Source organism: Pavona decussata, unplaced genomic scaffold (genome assembly GCF_977016875.1).
Source record: "Pavona decussata unplaced genomic scaffold, jaPavDecu1.1 SCAFFOLD_124, whole genome shotgun sequence".
Classification (NCBI taxonomy): Eukaryota; Metazoa; Cnidaria; class Anthozoa; order Scleractinia; family Agariciidae; genus Pavona; species Pavona decussata.
In genome coordinates, this window is record NW_028145538.1 from 2120221 (window position 1) to 2144115 (window position 23895).

The window sequence follows — 23895 nt, forward strand, 5'->3', positions numbered from 1 at the left end:
AGAAGTTGAGATGTGATTGTTGATGAACAAAGGAAGCTAAAACGTGTACAGAAGTGATTATTGAAATAGAGATATACAGTAGACAGATTAAGATTCATCGTGTCTGTTCATTCCATATGGTACAAGAGTCTTGCCCTTGGAAATTAAAAATGCTTCTTTAGCTTTCCAAATGTCGTCTCCGTTGGAGTTTATGAATTTTTAGGGGAATAAGACTTCGGGAGCTTTCCGTTGTAACAGAAATAAATGTAAAACGTGTCCATTTATTAACTATGATGGAGAGAACCACGTTTTACACCTTTTCCTCTACAAACGAACACAAATCCATTCGACATCACATCACGTGCTCATCTTCAAAACTCATATACATGATACAGTGATCCAGATGCAAGGTACAACATATACGAGAGACCAAACGACATCTAAGCAACACATCACGCGCAATCGAAAAAACCCTTAAACAACGTCACATTGTTCAACCAACCGCCGTTAGATCACTTCACTCTCCCTGGCCATTCAATCAACAACATAGAACGCATTCCTCTAGAACCCATCAACTGTGTCCTTTTACTGAAGCTCAGTTATCTAATCAGAAATGGCTTAAAAATCATAAACGTCTTAACTCTCAGCGTTCAGAAAAAAATTGATTGACAACTTGGGACGACTAAGTACCAGTACTTCCTATAGCAGATAAATTCAAACGGTGTCGATATTACCCCCCACCTCCCTCTCACTCCTTCTCACAAGAAATGCTATACAACATGGCTGACAACTAAGCTGCAAGCATGCGCAATGGCCGCATATACGGATTGAATAAGGCGGAAGACCATGTAGAGAATGTGGTAATAAAACTATGGCATTGTTTGTCCTTGCCGCCGAAAATGCTACTTTCTTCAGCTCAAAAATTGATAAAGCCATGATCGAACTGTGCTTCAATCGAGTAAAACTCCAGGGTAAAATCATTCTAGCCAGTGCCTTTTTTGGTCAAAATCAAAAACTCAGAAATGAACACAATCCTCTCTTACTAACTTCTTAAGGTTAGCCTATACCTTCAGAGGTGTCTTGCGTTTAAGCGATGTAGCGCGTCTAGTTTAAACTGTAGATACCTAAACTCCTATATCAAATTAAAGCTTATAGAGCTGGATATCAAACTATATCAAGAATTTTGAAATAAAATGAATTGTCGAATTTTCAACGACCTCCGAATGCGAGTGTCTGAATTACCGTTTTCAAGCTACAAGTCAAAGCGAATTTTATTTTTGGCTAATTTAATTTAATTTTCTTCTCAGCTTCCGGAACCAAAGCGCTAAAAAAAAAGCTGTCTGTGCCATATTTAAACGCAATGAAAAGTTATAGAACATTTTCGAAATAGGATGATAAAATTGTGGAGTGATCGTACAAAACTCGCTGTCGGAGAAAAAAATATTTCGAAAGAAAAAATTCGCAGACACGTTTTTGTTGTTTATATGTTAAACTAGCTACTGTTCAAATTTGAAGGCAAACGAACAAATTTCTTTTGAGTTTTAGCTCTTTGAAGTGGCTCCTCCAAGTGAAAAATTTGAGTCGAGAAAACAGCGCTAAAAATTCAGCCAATTCATTTTATTTCAAAATCCTTGGTTTAGTTTGATAGCCAGCTCTATAAGCTTTAATTTGATATAAGGGTTCAGCTATCTACAGTTTAAACCAGACGCGCTATATCGCTTAGACGCGAGACACCTCTGAAGAAACCTCTGAAGGTATAGGGTAACCTTAAAATGGTGTTTACCTTCATACCTTCCTTCATTTGCAGAGAGAAAATCGTTTCTCCGAGTCGTTTTCCCAGCTTCCCATTCAAGGATATGATGTTAAGCTAGCAAAACGCATGCTAATTGGCGTAAAAAATACATCCACTAAGGCAGTGTCTATTCAATCCGAAAAGGAGAATTTTTTGTAAAGGAGACATACGGCAGGTTGAAGCCATTGGTGAGGCAAACATGCTCTAAAACCGGTTTGATTTTGTTCAGCTTTGGCAGCCATTTTGGTTTATCTCGTTTTCTTAGTCAGTTGTATTCCCTGTTATAATAGCGAAGCCGCTGAACATTAGGACTCGCCTAATTTCGAAAAGAAGCGGGAACGAACGTACGTCAACAAGCCGATAAAGACTTTAATCACAATATTCAAATTTCCTTTTACATTCTGCGCTCAGTACCCTTTCTACCTCATAAAAAGGGCCTTTTTTTGTTGCTGGACGATTCTTTAAAAATTCAGCAACACTCACAAAATTAAAGCCTTGTAAAATGTCCCACTTACTCTTTCATTCGATGTGGCCGCCATTTAAATCCGCGCCTGTGACGCAAACTGCTTGCCGCCAAAAACAACAACACCAAAATGGTGTAAAATCGCTGTTTCTAGTTAACAGTGCCTTGTGTAACAGTGTCTAAAGCTCGTAAATTCTTCGGTGATCAAAGTTCTCATTTCTACTAGAGCCCTAGATAAAATGTGACTCCATTTTTACACAAAACCACAAAAGCAACTACCAATATTAGCCGCCTGGCTGGTGTGTGTGTAATCCTTTTGGAATAACATAGCTATTTATGCTCGTTCTTTGTGCAAGAGGGTTAATATTACAGCGATCGATGTATGTAGAAAAAAAAGAATGCGGCTGTGCAGAAATATTTCTCAAAATTTTCTTAGTTTCGTAAACTGTTTATAGATTCAACGAAATTGTATGTATTGACTGGCCGTTTTCTCTCTTGTTTGGGGCCAATGTTGGGAACTCAGTCAAGGAAATAGGCGGATCTTTAGTTTACGTGCTTATTAGTTTCATTATCATAGCTACAATTAAAGAGGCTTGGGAAGGTTAAATTTTTCTGAAAATTTAAGCGTGATGTGCTTAATTGTTTTGAAACTGAAAAAAAAAAAAAACAACAAAAACAAAAAAAAAAAAAAAACAAAAACGATTTAGCATACAATTAATGCATGGCTGGGTGGTAACTCTTGGCACCGCGTCACACATTTCCTTGTGAATTTTAAAGCCTTTGAAAGCTAATTTTTATCTGAGAGAATTCAAAATACCACATCAATAATTACAACGACTACCAAGATTAAAACGTCCAGTTTAAGTTCACGGCTTCCATTTGTTTCTATTTTTTTCCTGAAAATCGCTCAAATGTTTTGGAGAGTACTATAAAATTGATTTAAAGTAAACGTATTCCTTTGCCTTAACTACAAGAGCTATATCTGTGCCAGTTTTGTTTTCCTGAAGCTCATTTAGCCGTCTGCATCATAAACGCCTTTGGTCTCCGTGTTCATCATAGATGACATGGGACGACTCAGTACTCTATCTAACTAAGTCATTCGTGGAAAGAGTTTTTGCCCTTAACTGAATTATTTAAACCTTTTTCCCTATCAAATAAAAACCCATACCTTTTCCTACAGGTTCACGAGCCACATAAATTCAAACGGTGTCAACAGTAAATCATCTGTGTCTTAACGTATGCGCATAATACTCAAGTTCTTGAAATTGTAATATTGAACAAACATATTACCATAATAAAACTCTATGCCAGTCCTATCCCATAGAGAACGTATTGTACTGTGTTTGGACCAACATTGTCAATACAGTCTCTTAGACATAGGGGTTGGTGAATCAATGACGGTGAAGAGATGAAATTGGTGTTCGCATATGCTGTAATTTGAGTTTTGTTTTTCTTGTTTTTTTTTTTTAACTTACCAGATTCTATTAACGAATTCAGCTGTCTTTGCCTCCAGTGATATATTTAAATTTAACATTTTACAAAACGCAGCAATAATTGGAGGTCTTCTTTTGTGTAAGTGAGTACATGTAGATCGACACGTTTTCATTTAATTTAATTTATGAGAGCTGTTAAAAATCAGTTTCAAAAAACAAATCTAAAATTATACCCCTTTAGATATTAAAGATCGCTTTGAAAAGAATTGAAATGCATTCTTGTTATTTCTTAGTGTTTTCATGTTAATGCTCACTTTAAGCTCAATCCTTCAGAGGCTACTGTAATGGCCATTTACGGTGACAATGTTTCATTCGAATGTCATAAGAATTAATTTCTTTGAGACGATTACAAATTACCAGCCATTTTTGTTGTCATTTATATGATATTTAACAATGACTGCTTTTGTGATCAAAGCAGAACGCTTGAGACGTGAGTATAAACTCGTCAAAGAAGCCTTAGTGGGTCATTCAAAGCAGCCTTTATGCCGACATTGCAAGCTGTTTTAGCTGCAACCAAATTTCAACGAAACTGCTGCTAAATTAGAAGTAAAATCACTGAAAAATTAGACAGTCATCCTGACATCTTCGGTAGCAACGCCGTAAAAACTGCGACCTAAATCGCATTAAAATTGCTTATTTTAAATGATTTTTTGCAAACCTTACCCAAAGCCCTGAATTAACATTTTCCCCAGGTGTACAAGGTTCACTACCATGGGTGCACTCGTCTTGTACATTGACACAAGTTTTCTCCAGTTTTGTTTGTTGCGTGCGATGAAAGGTTAAGTACACTAGTTGGATAATAACTTTTTATATATATATATATATGTTTGTTGTGCAACATTATTGTTATTGTTAACTCGTTGTTTGTACTTTGACACACTCTTGAGTTCGTTTTAGCCCGTGGACTGCAATAAACAGTAGCGCCAATTTAATATTTTAATTAAGATGCAATGTTGTTCTTGAAAAGCCATTATCCTATTATATTGTATGGAAAACATGGATATGACCATATGAGCGAGCACGCACTCTTATTTACTTTTTGCAAGTAAGGTATACGTATCAGCTCTTATAATCCATCAAATAATTTCGCATGTCTGCGATGGGCTAAGTGCGTCACGCGTCACGAAATATCTTCCAATATTAACTCAGGAATGTTTAAATTGGATCATATTCACCAAATGACAACCACCTGGTTATGTCGTTATTCACTTCAGTGCCTGGCATTACTGGAAAAAGTCGAGATGGAAGAGCATTTCGCTGTTGGAACAGACAAGGACATCACATTCTTGTCGAGAACGGTTGCGGAAATCCAGGAAATCCCTAGGATGGCAAGAAGAATGCTCTCGCTTGCTATCATCACACAACATACGCTTACAGCTAAAATATGCAAAGGAAAATAAATACGCGTTAGTTGGCTGTTCGTCGAAGCCCATAGTTTTTCCTCGAGGTTTGTCCCTGACAACTACTCGCTTTTCGTTACATTTAATGTCCTCGCGCAAATGCCAGCGCATATTTTTGCACTCAATAAATCTGATTGTTACTGTCTCCTACGAGTTACGCGAAATATATCGTGAACAAAATGCCCTCTTACCGGAAAAGTTTCCTTTTGTAATTTATTGCAGTAGTTACCTATGTAATAACAAAGCCATTCCGCAAAAATAATTAAATCATGTTATCAATGAACTCATAGCCAACTCAGTGTTGAGTGTTTCGTTGGTTAAGGCGTTGCGTTCCGGATATCGTGATTTTTCTAGCGTCTAGAAGATTGCATGCTATTTTGGTGAATTCGAGAAACTAAACAACATTGACTGAATTACACAATAAGTCTTATCACGGTTTTTGACGCCATTTTGACGAATAGGCAAATCGGGTTGAAATAACAGTGTTTGTATGAAAATCCGATCTCAAAGAATTTTCAGAAAACATTGCTTCTGAAAAAATTCATGAATTGGAAACTTTTGGCACTAGGAAAAGGATTTTAAGAAAAAAATTGGAGGGATGTAGCTACGCTAGAAAGCATCCAGTCGTGTTTTGAACTTTCCATGCATTTCCCTGTATTTTTTTCCCCGCGAACTATTTTTAGTAGCAGTCCACGGCTGGTTTGTTATACAGACAAATGTATGGAAAGTTCAAAACACAACTGGACGCTTTCTAGCACTGCTACAATTCCTCCAATTTTTTGTTTTGTTAAAATCCTTTTCCTAGAGTTAAAAGTTCCCAATTCATGAATTTTTCAGAAGCGATGTTCTATGAACGTTATTTGACATCGAATTTCCATACAAACACTGGTATTTCAAGCCTGTTTGCTCACTGGTCAAAATGGCGTCGAAAACCGTGATGAAGCCTTTTAATTAGATTTATATATGTGGTATTGTGGCGTCGAGAGGTTTCACAATTTCGTCGAGTCGAAATCTCATTTTATTGCTTTCATTTTTAACTTCTTCGTAAACTTGTCGAATTTTGAAGTTGTTGTCAAACTTTTGTTTAACCTGCCCCTTATGCTACTGTACATGTCGTCAAGCAGACGTTAACGTTCTTCAAATTTGAAAATTTTCAAAGGAGTGCTGTTTTGTGGACATATCTCCAAGTATGACGTCGTGTTTGGCTCATTTAAAATGCCGTTTCCATTTTTCGACGTTTGTTCTTCATTTTCTTAAACATTCGTTGCACCAGTAATAACACTAACTCCAGCACTTCACAGCAGCTTAACACCGATATGCCGATCCACAAACCCAGCTGGCCACCAATGTCAGCTAACAAATTGACAGTCTGAATATTAAGGAAAACAAATATAATTTAATACAAATGCGAACATGACAAAGCTTGGTGGACAACTTTTCATTTCAATATTTGTCTAGATCTATATTGGTGTTTACCAGCCAGGTTTAAATTCATATGTAACTTTACCCATGCATGACCCTTCTCTTTTCACATCTATTATTTTTGTGAAATATAGTATTTTTTTGTAGCGTAGAGTATTTAAATAGCTTATCCTCCATTTATGCATGAAATGCGTTTCTTAAAAAATTGGGCATTCAAAAAATTTCCATAATGTTCTACTGTGTTGTCATTCATTAAATCTTATGATATCAGATCTTCAAAAATGAGATACTTAAATTATTGTGGAGCACATGTATTATAGCTTGGTCAATTCATACAAATTAATGCCAAAAATTAATAAAGGAATGCGACTTAGGTTTGGAAACTTTGCATGAAGTTAGGTTACACCTGTTGGAAAGCTAGGTCAATTTTAATATACAGTCGGACCTCTATTATGCTGCCACCTATTAAGCGGCCACCCTCCATTAAGCGGCCACTTTCCAAAGTCCCGAATTATTTGTCAGTAAGGTGATGTATTCGATACCTCTATTCAAAGGCCACCTCTATTAAGCGGCCGCGGCCACCTTTTTGCTGTTGCAAGTTTATTATTTGTTTTTTTACCTCTATTAAGCGGCCAGCAAATTATTCTTTCAAGCGAAATGGTGACAGATAATATGAAGGTGATAACTAATAGCAATAAGAACTGCAATTTAATCTCCACTATAATGATACCGATCAACTCCGACACTTTGCCCAGTTTCATGGTTACCAGGACCTTGCCCTATCTATCGGCAACGCAAATGACTTGATCTCCTCGTTACAACTCCCAGCTCTACAACGGCAAACATCACTGACGGATTGTTTTAAATAAATCGTCCGTGAAATATTTTTTAGCTAAAATTTTTTGCAGACTGTTGATGCAAAAAAGCCTAAGAAACTTGATGTTTTGTTACATATATTTGCATATTTTTCTGTACATACTCAACGCTAAAAGATACTTTAGTTATCGACTACATGCTCTCTGTGTTAGAGCTAGCACTTTGCACGGACTTGAACTGCGCAAATACAGGGCAGTTAAAGTTCTGTTTCAATGATTTTCACATTCATCTTCACATATGTTCATCTTTCAACAAGCGTTTTGCTATATAGAGGCAACAAAATTACGTTTATTGCCATTTATACCCAATTTATATTGTACCTCTGTTTTAAAAACGGCCAACCTCTATTAAGCGGCCAGTTTTTAAAGTCCCCTGGATGGCCGCTTAATAGAGGTCCGACTGCTTGGCTTCGAGACTGTGAAGGTAAAAAAAACTATACGGGTAGAGAGATCTGGAGATAGGTAAAGAAAGGTCTAGGTTCTCCACGCGATGGATTCAGAATCACATAAACGCTATGAGCCAATTGGAATTCGTTCCATTTAAGCAGACGCCTCCTATTTCTCACCTCAAGCGAACCTCTCTCAGAAAAGCACAAAAAATAAATTGCACCTCAAATGCGAATGCTGTCTCAGAATACAGCCAACTAAAAATTTTCTCACCTTATAAGCCAGTTCCTCTTTTATTTCCCTGTAATTTATGCTCTCGTACATTACTCGCACTTGAAGGAAATTTTTCCTACAAAAATTAATTGCAGATGTGAAATCAATGTCCTGTCAATTCAAATTTTTATTGACAGGGTATATTAAATAGGATTCAGAGAATACAAATCGTTCAAACGTGATCTAAATCGTGCTACAATGCAGAAAAGGTTATGCACGGAGTCACACAAAGGTCATTTGCATGAGTTGACAACGCCATATGACGTGGAAACTACGTGATAATTTCTCTACGGTGGCCGTCTTGGACCCAACGTGTTTAGTTTTCTAAACAACAGCCAAAAACGTACAATTAAGGAAAAAAGTAAACGAATGCAAAAAGCGCACTGGAATAATCTAAAATAGAAAAATATATGCAATCAAGGTGAATTTTTTGCGTTGTAAAATTTGGTGGCTTTACTTTTTAACGCTGAAAGTCTTTCCCAGCTATCTATAAAGGCTTAAACTTTGTGAAAATGTTTGCTCCTTGTAAAACGACGAAGGACGGTTTTTGAAATTAATTATTTATTTCGTTAAGAGCAACTAGCACGGAAATCATGTAACATCTAACCAAGTTAATGAATGGATTAACTAATTATAAACCTGAACTCCTTCCATTGCATAAGTACTTACTGAAAAAAGGTTGTCAAGTTTGCTCGCTCCTTCTCATAGGCGGCATTCTCTTCAACGAGTTCATTAAAAAGTAAACCCTATGGATTCAATATTATCCTGACATTAACGTGTCCCTTTTTGGTAAACTACCTTATGCAAGGGCCTTTTCCGGCCAAAGCTGTTTAACCATGACCATATCACCTACAGATCCTTAAGTTTATTATGTGTTGTGGGAGTTCGTTGCGTTCGAGCTAAATCCATAATGTTAGCGTAAAATGATAACTATTTGTTATAACCTTTTCAAGTTCGTTTGCACTTAAAAATTTAAATGGAAAACCACTTCCAGAAGATTTTCGAAGAAATACGTGGAAATGGCGAACACCCGTGACTTGAACATTTGACTTGTGAAAGGGTTAAGACAGAAGAAAGTCATCTTAGCTTGCTGTGATAGCAGATGTGAGAACAGGTAGCAGTTAAAAATGAGCTAACGTTGTTCATGGGGGTATTGCTCTGCAGGCCTTTTTGGAATTGTCACGTTGTATATAACCTCCAAATATATCTATGGTATCGATTTATTTGAAAGCGTTGGGCTTTTTTTTTTCTTGTTACTGAACTTTTCACAAGGAGGAAGAATCCTTCTACATTACTAATTACTGTCACCATCTTAACAAAGGCACCATTTGTTTGTTTCGGTGGAGGCCTTTGCCGCTGGGAAAATCCAGACTAAATAGTGACCTTAAAAATGAACTTCTTTGGGCAAAATGTCTCATAAAACTTCGTTAGCACGGGAGATCTAATTGCGAAATAAGGGTAGCTATTTTTTTCGGAGAGCCAACAGTTGTTCAGAAATTCGAAGAATAAGATTCCTTTCCTAAGACCCATACAGAGTTACAGTGATTTTCAGGCGAAAGAAACAAACAAAACAACAACAATAACAAAAAAAAAAAAACAACAACAAAAACAACAAAAAAAAAAAACAAACTTTAGATTACAAACTTAAGCTTTTTTGAGAATTCTCAAACAATCTGGGCTGACAAAGAAGAACATTTTAATTTTTTCTTTTTTTTTAAGTCTTGTTTGGTGCCACTGATAGTAATTTTAATAACAGCAATACAGTAAAAACAGCAAAATTAACAACTTTACAGGCAATTGCAAGCCTTTACTTACCTGTCCATAGTCGGAAGGCCATTGTGTTAAGTGCAAGTTAGTGTGGTATCTAATTTGGCTAGAAAATAGGAGAAATAACACATCGTTCATTTTTAGATCAAAGAGGGAAAGGCGGGCTCTATCCTCGTGAAAGTCCTTCAAGCTAGACCGGGATTTTTATGGTCTTCCGTGGCCCAGGGAAAAGGCAACTTGGATGATAAATAGTAAAATTAAACGTGTTTCCTCCGAGGTCCACTTCGAAAAGCGATGGCATCATGACGAGAAAATAACGTCATGATTGACATCTTGGGAATCTTAAGTTTCTGAATTTCTCGAAGGAACAACAGCGAAGTGGACCGAAATGCAACTAAAACCCGTGGAAAAAAAAAAACAAAAAACAAACAAACAAACAAACAAACAAAACAAAACAAAACAAAAACAAAATACAAAAATGAGCTAAAACGTTAATAGAAAGGTTCTGTACAAAGGTAATTTTGTTTGGGAATATTTTGTTTCCTGAAAAACCTGCCTGCCAAAAAATGATTGCCATGCTTACAAAAATTTAATTAACGCTGTCTCGCTATTTCATCTTGTTTCCAAGTAAATATAAACAGAAGCAAGAAAATAATTGTCTAATTTTGTTATAAATTATCATTCCAATGAAACAAAAAAACTGTCGATTAGTGCCTCTAGTCAAACACAGAGTAGGTCGGAATAGATCGCAACTTTCAAAATGTAAAAGTAATTTTTTTTTTCAATTTTTTGCACTTTTGTTTCCAAAATGCGCTAGAACAGATCAAGATATGATCCATTCAAGAACTGAGTTGATTTCTTTCCTGTCGTTGTTCTGGAGTTAAAGTCTTATTTCCCTATTTTTACGAAAAGAGGTAAAAAACACCATGACACTTCCTCTTTAATAATTCTTAAACTTTCACCTGCAGGGACGTGGACACTTGGTATCACATTTCGAGCCTTGCAGGCGGAACATGTCCATTAAGTTGTCCAGACATTCTCCTAGACAAGGAGAAACAAAAGCGATGGAAGTGGAATATATGAAATACATATATTAAAAACTGCCGATGAAAAAAAAAAATGAATTAGTGAATAACCTGTGATGTTATAGTTCACTTATGGAAAGATAAAAATATCACTTATTTACCTCATCGATACCAAAAGTATCTAAAACCTTTATCCTGCGCTTTTTCTTCCTTTATGTGCATGGTGCACAATGTCCGGCCTTTTCTCTTACGAAATTAAATTGAAGAGCATCAATTTTGATAAGTCATGAGAATTCTTTTATGACCAAAACGGATTCGTTTAGTAATCTCAAAAGGGGACGATATCGTCATATGAATTACGCTATTAGTCTCAGTTGCACAACTTCCATCGAGAAAATTGAAACTATCGATTTTTCGAACATCTAGATCCTGATCCGAGTGTCATTCACCCAACCAGAAGCAGGAGGATTAGCGTAAGCATATAAGACTTCTTAGGAAACTTAAGACACAACGCAAGCACAGAAAAGAAAAATGGCAAACATTCATCGGCAAAAATTGGATTGATTGTAATGAACAATCAACCCTGTGTGTCTTCCTTATTGACTGAAAGCAATAACAATTTGGTTTACGTTTGACGCACAACGAACAGTCATCCAAAGGAGCACTGCAACTCCCGTATAACCTTCAGAAGATGATGTTAAAAACTATATTTTATTTTCTTAAATAAAAACAACAAAATACTCCACGAATGTTCCGTTTCCAGATTTGACGCAAGGGTAGACCTTATCACGGTATCAAGAGCATTATGGGTAATCGAGCCAACACGGTAAAGAATATAAAGGCTTGCATCAAAATTGTGACCAACCAACCCCCTCCCCCCCCCCCCCCCCCTTCCCACTCCCACTAAAGAAATTCATAAAAGAGCACAGTTAAATATCATTAATGCTGGGGTTTTCATTAGCCAAGCAAGGAAAGAGTAATTACAATATACACTTAATGTATGGTCCCAAGGAAAAAGTTCGTTTTGTTTTCCGCGAAGAATTGTATCTATTGAATTTGTATTTGATCAGGGGCACGTGACCAAGAATCAACCAATCACAGTGCTCGTTTTTTGAGTGAAGGTCTTATTAACAAGAGCTCTTAATCACATATACGCAAGCAGTTCATTAGGCAGCATTCAAATATCACGACCCTTTTGCTCCTGCCCGCTTTTGTACTTCTTGTGAGACAACTCATTTTCATTCAATTTAAAATGTTCTTTTCACACCTGCCGTGTGGTTCATTACGGTGTCACAAACCAATCCAGATCTTTTTGCAAATCGCCTCTCCGCACAGCCACAGCTTTGGATTTGAGAGTCACCGATACATTCCCTCATGCAAGCCTGCAGAATAAATTGCAACATATAAGTAATATTTCTTGTCAATCAAAAACCCTTGAATTGAAATTAGAAACTTTAAAGGTAGTAACTTTTTGTCAGAGCTGTAGCAAAAATTTGGGAGGGCTGAACCAGTGTCACTGGAATGTGGGTTACTACTTAGTGAATTTTACAGAGTTACACAGGTCCGAATTCACATTTGTAGTGACACCTTTGTCAATAAAGACATGATAACCAAAGCTTACTCAAGGACGACGAAACGGTCTTGAAAAGAATAAGCTTTCTTGGGAATGAAAATATTTTAGATCGCCTCAGATTTAATCGGTGGCCACTAGTAAAAATACCCACGGTTATTGACGTCACAGTACGTTTCAGTGACCATGCTGTCCTTCATTTTCGGCCAATTATTAGAATTGCAAGGCAAACTCATTGCGATGGTAACTTTGAACATGTTATCAAAAAACGACCTGAAATAGACCTGGAAACTTATTTCTGTGGTTGTCAACAATAGAAAAGGCAGTCAGCTTTTAGCATCTTCGTTTATATGGAAAGAACGGACAATCACTAATGCATCTTTAATCGCCATAGATTCTACATTATACATTTATATAGTTTTTTTTTTACTAGAGTATCTCAGTAATTTGGGGAATTTTCGCAAATCTATTGTGATTTCCGAAGACAGCGGTTTTCGGGTTTAGTGGGATAATGTCTTTTCTTATTCGGTATTGTTTGTAACATGTGGTATTAGGAGTTACAAATGGTAAATTTGTGTTTCTAGCTCATTGTATGAAACAACAAACATGAGTTGGTATAATGAGCTCGTATAAATAACGTGTACGGAGAGATATACCGGTGTATATTTCAATAAGATATACTGAAGGACTGCGTAATGATCGATGTACGACCGATTCCTTATTATTTAACGCATGGTAACGTTACACTGTCCAGATATGAACATTACGCGCTCAATCTTCTGTACACAACAGATATACTGCGATATACGTAATTTTAAGAGCTGGGGAGAAGAGTGTAAAAAGTAAAGACTGCCACCAGCTTCAGTTTCTGTAATGGAACGGATGCTTTTCTACGAATAGGTTGAAAAATCAAACAATTATCGATATCGCCTGATGTTAGCCAACTCGGCTATCAAGCCGCGATATTCCGTGTGATTCCACGGGGTAATTATTAATTACACAGGAGCTTATATATGCTACTTCCATAAGTTTTTGTTAAACGACTCTATATACGGACTTCGGACGACCTAAGTAATATAGACAGCACTCGGACCATTTTTCCAACAGGTGATAAACATAGAAGAAAGATATTCAGATCTTTTGAAACGTACCTTTTCTCTGTAATCAAATCTCCCATTCCTATCTTTCCTGCAGCTTCCGTTATTGAAGCGATCCACCGCCTTGATGATTTCCTTCGAGTGTAAGCAGTTAAAAGAATTTAATTCATAACCTAATAACATCCTCTTTGAACCAACTTTAAGAAAACAGCTAAAAACATTACCAGAGTTGATGATGAGTTTAAGAGGCCACGTTAAGTTGAGATGCCTTCGATGCTCAAACTGCCAAGAAGCCATACCCTTAAATATGACTAAAACAATGTCACCTTGTAATGTGGCAAAATATATTTGAAGTGTTTAATCCGGACCAACGACGTTACGACTTATCTCCTCTCCAGTGCGTGTCCTGTGGTCCATGGAGCATGAAAGAATTTACGGGGCGTTTGGTTACTTTATTATTTTAGTCAGAGTTTAGAATTTCTGTAGATTAATTTGCCCTGTCCCTCTTTGTCCTTTGCCATTGAAGCCTGTGAATAGGCCCCCAAGTAAGACATAAGGCGAAGAAAACTGCCCTCCACTCACCCGGCTTGCCGATTTTTTTTTTTTTTTTTGCCCTATACCCCACTTGGGAGCCTGTTCACAGGCTATTGCCCTCGTGGCTGCTCCATACGCTAGTACGTATTTTGTTCGCTGTGTGGTAAGATACAATTTTTTACCTTCAAGTCATCTTTAGTCATATAGACAAGTGCTTGCCGGTGGCTGCGTTAAGGGTGTTATGCTAGCGTATAGTACTCCACCGTTAACACAGTAAACTCTCTCATAGCGTCCTCTTCTCGTAAGCGACCACCTCGTAAACAACCGTTTTGTTTCTCAGTTAAACACTGTTTTAAGAGCTCTCTCGTAAGCGACCACCACTCAAATTTCTTAAGGGACCGCGACCACTTTTTAGGCCAGAAATTACACATGTTCTTTGTTTTCTGTTTCCGGTAAGCGACCATCCAACATAATCACGTATGATCGCTTGTAAGTCATTACTCAGAAGTGACAAAAGTTCAATTTTGATGACGCTTCCCCGGACTGCTGATCATGACAGATGACGACAGTTTACAGACAGGGAAGACGGCTATAATTAGATCTGTAGGTAAACGGGAATTAATTGTTACAGTAATTTGTTCCAAAATGAACCATCAGAAGAATGAATAGATGTGAAAAAAAAATCAAATAAATTACTTTCTATTTGCCTTATTTTAGCTGCTAAGATTATATTTTTATGTAATTAATTAATCAATCCAGTATTAGGGTTAGTTTGTTGATCTTTCCCGTAAGCGACCACCTCCCGTAAGCGACCACTTTGTCGTGCACCAAGGGTGGTCCCTTACGAGAGAGTTGACTGTATATATATTTAGCCAGCCTAAAAACGGAGCTCCAATTTTTTTTTAATAGCATTTATAAAAATCTGCTAAGCGTATGAACGTAATTACTTTACCAGTTCCTCATCCTTTCTGCAGTTATATATATTTTTAGTGCATATGCAGCAAACTGCCCAGACAATAACAGTGCAATACAGAGGGCAAATTTTTTTTGAATGCTGATTTGTTGCAATGGAGGGAAATTTTACTTAATTTTTCTTTCCCCGAGGACAAAATTACTTACTCTTGATTGGTCGAGCGGCGAAAATACTCGCTCCTCATTAGCTGAACACGCCAGTTCTACATTCCGTTGGTTTCTTAATTTTGCGTCCAAAAACAACGACTTCTTTCAAGTTCTTTGGCGTTCGACTGTTTAAGCCGGGTTGTTTGTACCACAAATACATGGAAATCAAGTGCTGCAGCTAGAAAGGGAATTCCTAAACGTTAGTTTTTGTGTTTCTTACAGGAATCAGCAAAAGCTGGATTATTTGTGTAAAAGCTAAAAACTTGGATAGGATTGAGTTTGTTCAGTTGAGAAACTGAAATCAGTCATTGCGACCATGCTAGTGCTTTCAACTCGCTACTTCTTCTTACAACGAATGATAACTGGGCATAACAGTGTCCTTTTGGAGAATTGGTTGGAGGAAGGAGTAGGTCAAATTTTGTGGAAGAAATTAAGTTTCTTCTTTAGATCCAACGTTTGCTATTTTTATCGATCTATTTTCGCGGATTTTCAAGCGGTAGGAATTGGATAACCTGACATTAAGTTTTATCGTTGTTAGTTCACCCCTGAATTAGACTTACATTCTATCTTCATTACATGACTGTGTGAAATTTACAACTCAGTCAATATTTCTCCTACTGAAATCTAAATAAACGTCAAGAAAAGGATAACACGGGGAAATCACCCTTGATTGCTTGGCACAGATCTTTAAGTATGTTTACAACTGAATGAGAGCCGTGCGGTGCGAACGAAACAGCCCCAAAATAAAATGTTCAAAAATTAGTTTCTCCACCAATACATCTTCTATCGAAACGATTGAAGTACATTGCAAAGCTTGAAACACGTGAAATAAGGAAAAATTATTGATTGTTGCTCGGAAACGCATGAGACTAGTAAACGGCTAGCAAGTGCGTTCAAGTTAACAGAGAAAGAAAATATCACCGTCGTTTGCCCATATTCTCCGTAAAACCTTAAATTAGGTCATTTTACTTCGTTGTTTTTCGGAGGACGGCAAAGAAATGTAACAAAATTTAAAATGCACGCGCGGAGCGTTTGGTTTTGTTTATTTTCAGCCATGTTGCTGCCGTCGTCGTTGCTAACAGGGTTCCCCTGATATATTTTGCGTTCGGATAAAAATGTCTGAAAAATCATAACTCAGTCAATATTGCTCCTACTAAAAAATTTTTGGCCTTTACAAAAATTTGGACTTAAACGCTTAGTTTTGGCCCGAAATATTAGAGCGTTTAAAACGTGTGCGTGTTTCTACAGTGTAAGCGCATGGAAGCAGAGCGGCGCAAAGGCATTGCATGTACACGGCTTCAAAACCAAATGTTAAAAAAGCAATTTCTCTGCGAATATCAGTGGTATTGAAACGTTTAATGTATCTGTGTAAAGCTTGAAACACGTAACATAAAGGAAAAAAATATCGATTGTTGGAAAAAAGCATTTTCGTTTTCAAATGATTTGTAAACGGCCCTCGGGTTACACGCCATGATAATATATTTTTTGTGTAAAGAGCAAGTCAGCTCCCAGGGGAAAATGTTTGTAAATTCAAAACTGTGTCAATTTTGCTCCTATAGTAATAATTCTAGTCTCTAAATAAACGTTAACAAAAATGGAAAATACGGGAAAATAGTCTTTGGCGTATGGTAGAATTATTTCAGAGCTTTTAAACTTGTGTCTGTTTACAAACACACGAGAGCCGTGTGGTGCGAATGAAAAAAAAAAAAACGGCCACAAAACAATGTTGTACAAAAATTAATTTCTAATCGAGTATCGATGATATCGAGAATTTAATAAACGACAAAAGCATCTGCGTAAAGCTTTAAAGACGTAACATAAATAAAATTATCGATTGTTGCCTGTAAGAAAGCATTTTCATTTTTACAAATGATCTGTAAACGGCCGTCGGAATCACGTAAACATGACAAATTCTGCGAGAGCAAGTTAGCTCCCCGGGTAAATTGTTTGAAAATCCAAAACTGTGTCAATTCTGGTCCTATAGTAATAATTCCAGTCTCTAATTAAAATATCTGTGTAAAGCTTGAAACTCGTAACATAAAGAAAAATTATCGATTTTTTTCCGGGAAGAAATCTGTTTGGTTTGCAACTGATCTGTTGAAACGGCCGTCGTAATCACGTAAACATGGTATTTTTGGCGAGAGCAAGTAAGCTCCCGGGGAAAAATTATTGGATATTAAAAACTGTGTCAATTCTGCTCCTAATTACTAACAATGCTAGTCTCTAAGTAAACGCCACAGTTAAGAAAAGGAGAATACCGAAACGTACTTTTTGGTGTTTGGTAAAATTATTTCAGAGCTTTGAAACTTTTGTTTGTTTACAAACACATAAGGGCCGTGCGCTGCGAATGAAAAAACACACGGCCGAAACACGGCCACGAAACAAATTTTTCAAAATTAACTTCTCGAATATTGCTGGTATCGAAAGCGATTAAAGTGTCTGTGTAAAGCTATTTTAGAGTTCTAAAAGTTACCATAACTGATCACGAACGGATGATCTAGGCAAATGTGAGGCTTCTTTTAAACTTACTTTTCTTTTCCAGTCGGCCTGCTCTAACTTGCTATCCGTCGCTCCCTTCCACGTTGAACTTTGCTTATTCGTCTCCGCTTTTTTGTTTTCTTTTTCTCTCTCTTTTCTTCTTTTCACGTTTGCCAACATATCCAACGAATACGTATAAATTTTCTTTGTATCTTTTTGTTATTTAGCATTTCTGTTGTAAACGCATCTCGCCATGCAACTTCCCGCCAAACAAACATGGGTGCATTAGCATTGTGGGACTGCGTACGAACGGTCGGACGGACAAAAGTGACGTCATAACCAAACCAAAAATGGGTTTCCCATATTTTCGAAGCATTGGGGCTTCGGCGCGCGGAGCTCCGCTATTAAGCTATCAGTTTACAGGATAATTTATTGGCAGTGGTATTATTTCATAAAGATGATGACAAATAAATAGGATAACAAGGTCATTCGGCTTGACAGAATCGCTTCTAAGTTAGCTAATGGACTTTTATGTAATGTTTAACCTTTTGCACACTTATGGAGGTGGACATCCCTGGAGGAAGATCGGAACCTTCGTCATCTGGAAGCACCTTAAAATCTTGGTCGTGGACAACAATTCTTGCTCCAACATTTGCCGTGAGCTCATAGATATATTTGGAAGACTCGAGGAAGAGAATGAGATTAAGTCCTGTCAGAGAAAATGGCACAATGTCAAAATTGGGCGTCACTTTTAAACTCTGTCCTTTAAGGCAAAGTTCGTTTTGATTGTTAGTTGCAGGTTTTGTTTGCAAAAAAACATTTAGTTTATGCTTTTGTGACAAAATGTTTTCTTAAGCAAGTAATTGAATGGAAATGAGTGGAAGTTTTGCTCCTTTTTCATTTTAAGCTCAAAGCTATCATCTTCTTTATGAAAACTCGAGAATATTCCTCAATGTGGTTGTAATTGGGAGGTTTTAACTGCAGTTACTCTGGAATTTGATTTATAGAAAGTTAAAAGAAACAATGATTGCAAAATGTTTGGGGATGCCGATTGAGTCCTAGTCATTAAATCGAGGTTAAAATATAAAAGCTTTTGGTCATCAGCAAGATAAAAGGAACCAATTAAATAGTCATTATCAAAATTCCATAACAGCTAGAGATGAAATTTGTCGGTTAAAAGGGCAGTGTCATTTATTTTGATGTCAATTTGAATGACCAAAAAGTAAATTAGAATCAAAAGAATCGTTAAAATTTGATTCAGTTCTGTTAAAAAAAAAAAAAAAAAACACGACGAGTGCACAGGAACTAATATATTATTTGTGTTTGGCTGCGGATGACTTGGATAAAAATATATTGCAACTTGAAAACTTAGCCATTTTTTCAAGATCGTGCTGCGTATTTTAAAGAAGTTGCTTAAAACTGATTATAGTTAGTTCTTCCTCGGAGAAATCCTTTGATATTTTCTTTCTGGCGTTCTAAGAGCAATTTCATGTTAGCAAGATGGTTGTTTGTCAAATATTTCTTATCAGCAGTTTTGACGAAAATACAGCAAAATATTTGTGACAGTGTCCCTTTAGGGAGGTTCTACAGTATTTCATATATCAAACACGAGGAAGACTTTTTTAATCGATTTCTCAACAACGAGGTGCTGCTAGCGGAGCCTTTTTTCAACCCTTTAACCCCTAATATTTAAGACGAAATTCTCCTATCTTGTCTTCATACTCTTCATATAAAAGTTCAGGGAAGAGGTTATTAAAATATCAAGAAAATTGACCTTGGATGATCATATTCTTAATTCCATCCTCAGGGGTTGAATAACAATTGATATTAAAAGGAGAAATTTGATGCTTATCACTGGTAGGGCTTTTAAATCTAAAAGGGTTAAACCTTCTTCCAGGTGTTTGGAAATCGTATGAAACGCTCCTTTAAGTCTTCGATGCAGCGTCTTATCCTATTAGTAATTGGTAAAGCAGAAGTTCACCAAATTCAATGAAAATTAAGATCGCATTTCCAAACCCCCTTACGGTAATGATTTCTTGTTTTCTCATCGTGAATAATTAATGAATTTGAGATTTTTATGTAAATGATAAACTTAGTAGTTTTTCACCTCCCGAGGGTCCAGCACTATGTGTCTTCAGGACTGTCTGATTATTATTGCTATCGTCCATTCCACTATTAAACTTGAAGCAATTCCCAAACTCCGCGTCCCAGAAAGTAGACCAATATTTGGAATAATCTCTGAAATATAAGGTAATAAAGAGATGAAAACTGTCCATGAAAAAAAACACTAAGGTTTTCTGAAAATGTTGATTTACTTAGAAAATGATATGTGCCTGTTAAGATGACGAGGCATCATCATTTGAACAAGAAAGTAGAGTAATTGTAATGAAATTAACCACCCGGCGTGAGATAATATTTACATCAAGACCACCTTTTTAATTTACCGTACTGTCTGTCCCTGTACGCTAATCCAACATGGCGCTTTTTACTTTATTTATCTTAACTAAATAAAAGGACTCATGACATTCTCCCTAACTTTCATCATTTATACCTTGATAGGCCAATACTACTACCTGTTATCAGCTGATAAGCAATCATGGTGTCAAACAAATGCCTAGCCATTGGCGAATACGGCATGGTCATTTTCTCAAGAAAATAGATTACCATAGCAACAGTATAACCTGAAATTTTAACTTTAAGTGGTTATAACTAAAAAGGAGCTCGAACGTTCTAATAGCAGTTCCCTAATAAAAGAGTTTTGTATTTGTTCCAATAATTCCTTTAAGTAATGTTGTTATTTGTAGACAAAGTGAAAAAATCAGGAAGCCTTGCTCGATATCGAAGTGAGAAAATGTTTCCACTCACCTGCAATCGTTGCCCCTGAAATCACACTCAAACACGAGATCCTTAAATTTATGTCCCTTGCTAGGCAATTGGGTGAAGTTCGCTAGGTCAATTTCTCTCCAGAGTAAATCCTTGAAAAGATAAGCACGTCTAAGTTCTTGGTGTATTTTATCTGAACGATTATCTCTTGCTGGCCAATGTGTTTGGTTTCTTGCATTTACAGAGTTATTTCCTGTATCAGCGGTAGGCGTCGCCGTCCCGATACCTGCAAAAAAACATGAAACATGAAACACATATCCATTGGCCGACATGGTCTCCTTCTTGATACGAGTTAATAGGAATGTTACCTTCGGCTCCAGGATAATACATATCGCATTCCGCTACATTGAGCTGCGCAGATGGGGAGACAAAGCAATGTTTTGTTTTTAGTTTTTGTTTTACCTTGCAGGTAGCTCCCCCCCCCCCACCCCCCCAACCCCCCGGCGAAGAAAGTGAAACGTGCTTCCTCAGTTGTATTGGAACTAGAAACGTCTTGATGTAGGCATGAACAGTAAGTCTCCTCACGTGATCTTAAACAGCCTGAAATGAAATGAATGATAGGCTTACCTTTTTTATCGTCTTGATCCTCTGCCAATAACTGTTGTAGTTTCAAGTTGATTTCTTCCAATATGTCTTTTTCCAAGCGGTCTTTTTTGATGGGGTTCTGGTTACAAACTGTTACGGCTGGAAATCTCACCACCTATGTGAAAATATAAATGAACCACAGGAAAAAATATTCACGTAAACGAACAACGAATGGGTTGAGACATTGTTTAAGATGGCTCACAACTGTTTCCAGGACTTCCCTTCAGTTATAATTTTATCGATCATTGCTACCAACCTTTATCAATAAATACTACAATAATGGTCGTATCAAACAAATGCCTTAAACCATGTTCAATCAATTTAAACTTCTACTCACAGTTGCTTGTTTCAAACTCATGATAGTAGACACAGGGCGACTATAGAAGAGAACGAATAAACCATGAACTTGATAGAAAAACATGGCAAAAGCACTTAGTATGAAGCAAGTCCAAATGAACTGGCTAAAACGTGTTTTGGCCTCAGCTAGCCTTCCAACGCCATGGGTAGTTGTGTAGCTGCAGAATTTCTTTATTATATCTTTCGTTCTTATTTCACCAGAAGTGGTATCCTCCATTATGTTAACGTCGCGTGCCTTGAATGCTAAGTTGGATTTTCAGGTGGTGTTTTATAAGCTAGCTAAAAAAAAATTGAACAAACTAATGTTAGCAAATTTAAGAATTAGCATTAACATTTCTACACTGCAACAAAGAAACAAGTTTTATCCTGTTGTGAATTTGCATTATTTACTTTGCTTCGTTTTGAATGGAACGAGAGAGGCGACAGAGGGAGGAAAATGCAGGGAACATACATGTGATGTCCATGGTCTTCTCATTGCTCAACCTTGTGGTGACAACTTGAAGAATGGAGTGGATGAAACCAAGGTCTCCATTGGAAACGTGAAGGAATTCAGAATTTTGGCTTTCCAAAATTGTGAATTCAAGGTTTTTGCGTTCCAAAATCTTGAGTTCGGGATTTGGCGTTCCAAAATATTGAATTCAGAATTTTGCCATTCCAAAATCGTGAATTCAGGATTTTAACGTTTCAAAATCGTGAATTCGGGATTTTTGAACTAATTCTTTGTCATAACTTTACGAAAAGAACTCTAACACTACGAAAATAACTCTATTACTAGTCAACCTCTGTCTTTATATTCCTGCTATTTCGTAATCTGGTGATGTTCACACTTGTGACATAAAACATTGACATAAAATTACCTCGCCCTTGTGTCGTTATGACCTTAGTCTGTACAAAAGTAGACGTAGAAAGTAAGCCAAAACAAGCAAAATAATGAGATTTGAAGTTATTCTCGATTTTTAAAAACGCGATCGAAATTACAACTTCCGAAGTTATAACTGCGCCATTAGTGACTGGCACTAGTAAGTTGTGACGACCCGGTGTCTCGATAACAAGCACACAACAAAACAGCAGTGACTCGGAGTGAATTCTACGCAAGCTGTTTGGGTTTCTGGCCGATTTTTTTTTAGCCCTAAAGCCGAACACTGACACCGATTTGGAGCTAAGCTACAACTCAGATGATTCAAAATTTAACTACAACCCCGGGTACGTGATTGACGCGACGATCAAGCTCGTAAAATTAAGAATGGAAGGCCTACACAACTCTGACTCGCATGTTTAGCGCTTCTATCTCAGTCTTTTGATCAATTTAGCTTCTTGTATGTTTACAGCGGGTTGGCATGACGAGTTAAGTATTTGTATGATAATCATAAAACAAAACCATAGAGCATATTTTGTATTTAACTCTCAAAGGACATTGCTGGGACAGTTTCGCGTTTAGCGCCTGTTTATTTTACCTCTTGCTGTTTCTGTTTAGCGGCTGTCATTCTTATATATGCCATTTCATTTTACTAGTATTTAGGTCTAGTTAGGCTCGTTTCAGTTCGCGGTCCGGTGACAGTACAGCTTCTAGTTGGGATTGAGCCGTGTGATAATCTTTAACCTCTGAAAGCGACTGCTATTGTTGTTAGGTTAGGATTTGAACTGTGTAATTACATCACTTTATCTTACAGTTTTTATTTTGTGGGGCCCGGCCATTTGTTTTAGTGGAATGATGCTGTGTCTCTGATCATTGCTATTTTTTTTTTTTATCCTTTCTCTAGCACTGTAGAAAAAGAACTGGCTTTATCATGTCATTGTGGCCCTTATCCGCTTGCCAACAGACAGCAGTCTTAGAGGTAAAAGACCCCATTCGCTTCTTCGCATTCTTGTAAGTCTAGTCGTAGACAAATTATAAAATTGAAATAGGTTTACTATTTCAGTAGGTTTGTTTTAGCTGCGCCTATAAGCTTAAAAAAGGAAACATTTCTTACCGCTCGTTTGCGGCGATGTTTGGCACTAGTTTAAATCTGTACACCTGGACTTGAGGTCACCGCTTTAGCATGGGCAGTTGGCGTCACATTTATACCGATATCATCTCGTTTCAGTCTTGAGAGGATTGGCTTGTTACTCACTTCATCAATAAATCAGAATCGACGCATGAAATCGTCGTTCGTGAAGTGCTTGGAGCATATTGACGATTTTCCGGGTTAGCCCGCTTTTGTTTCATGAAATCGATCTATTTCTGCATTTCCTGGCTTCATCATTATCGAACAGTATAGCGTGCAGAACTATACACTTCTACATGTCTGAGAAGACAGCACATTTACCTACCACATACCTTCCTGACACATTTCAAGTTCAGTATAGAGAATGTAGTGACAAATGAGCAAATGCTTTGTGCCTGAGATACCGAGTCG

At 37.1% G+C, this 23895-nt stretch overlaps 1 protein-coding gene across 3 annotated transcripts in view; it reads right to left on the reverse strand.

The window, feature by feature from the left end:
* The window catches only part of LOC146469422 (epithelial sodium channel subunit alpha-like), a 40061-nt gene extending 18284 nt beyond the window's left edge, over positions 1–21777 (reverse strand). The window contains exons 1-12 of one of the 3 annotated variants that reach the window (XM_085123472.1): positions 21480–21777; positions 21125–21257; positions 20540–20783; positions 19782–19912; positions 18220–18383; positions 13598–13678; positions 12144–12258; positions 10814–10892; positions 9900–9957; positions 8754–8830; positions 8085–8160; positions 4546–6496 (exon numbers count right to left, since the gene is read on the reverse strand). In XM_085123472.1, the coding sequence (XP_084979598.1) occupies positions 6338–6496; positions 8085–8160; positions 8754–8830; positions 9900–9957; positions 10814–10892; positions 12144–12258; positions 13598–13678; positions 18220–18383; positions 19782–19912; positions 20540–20783; positions 21125–21257; positions 21480–21716 (1554 nt within the window). In that variant the 5' untranslated portion in view covers positions 21717–21777 and the 3' untranslated portion in view covers positions 4546–6337. Of the gene's footprint in view, positions 1–4545; positions 6497–8084; positions 8161–8753; positions 8831–9899; positions 9958–10813; positions 10893–12143; positions 12259–13597; positions 13679–18219; positions 18384–19781; positions 19913–20539; positions 20784–21124; positions 21258–21479 lie in introns of those variants that run through there. The other 2 variants (XM_085123473.1, XM_085123471.1) reach the window with 2 other exon arrangements.
* Positions 21778–23895: the final 2118 nt, after the last annotated feature.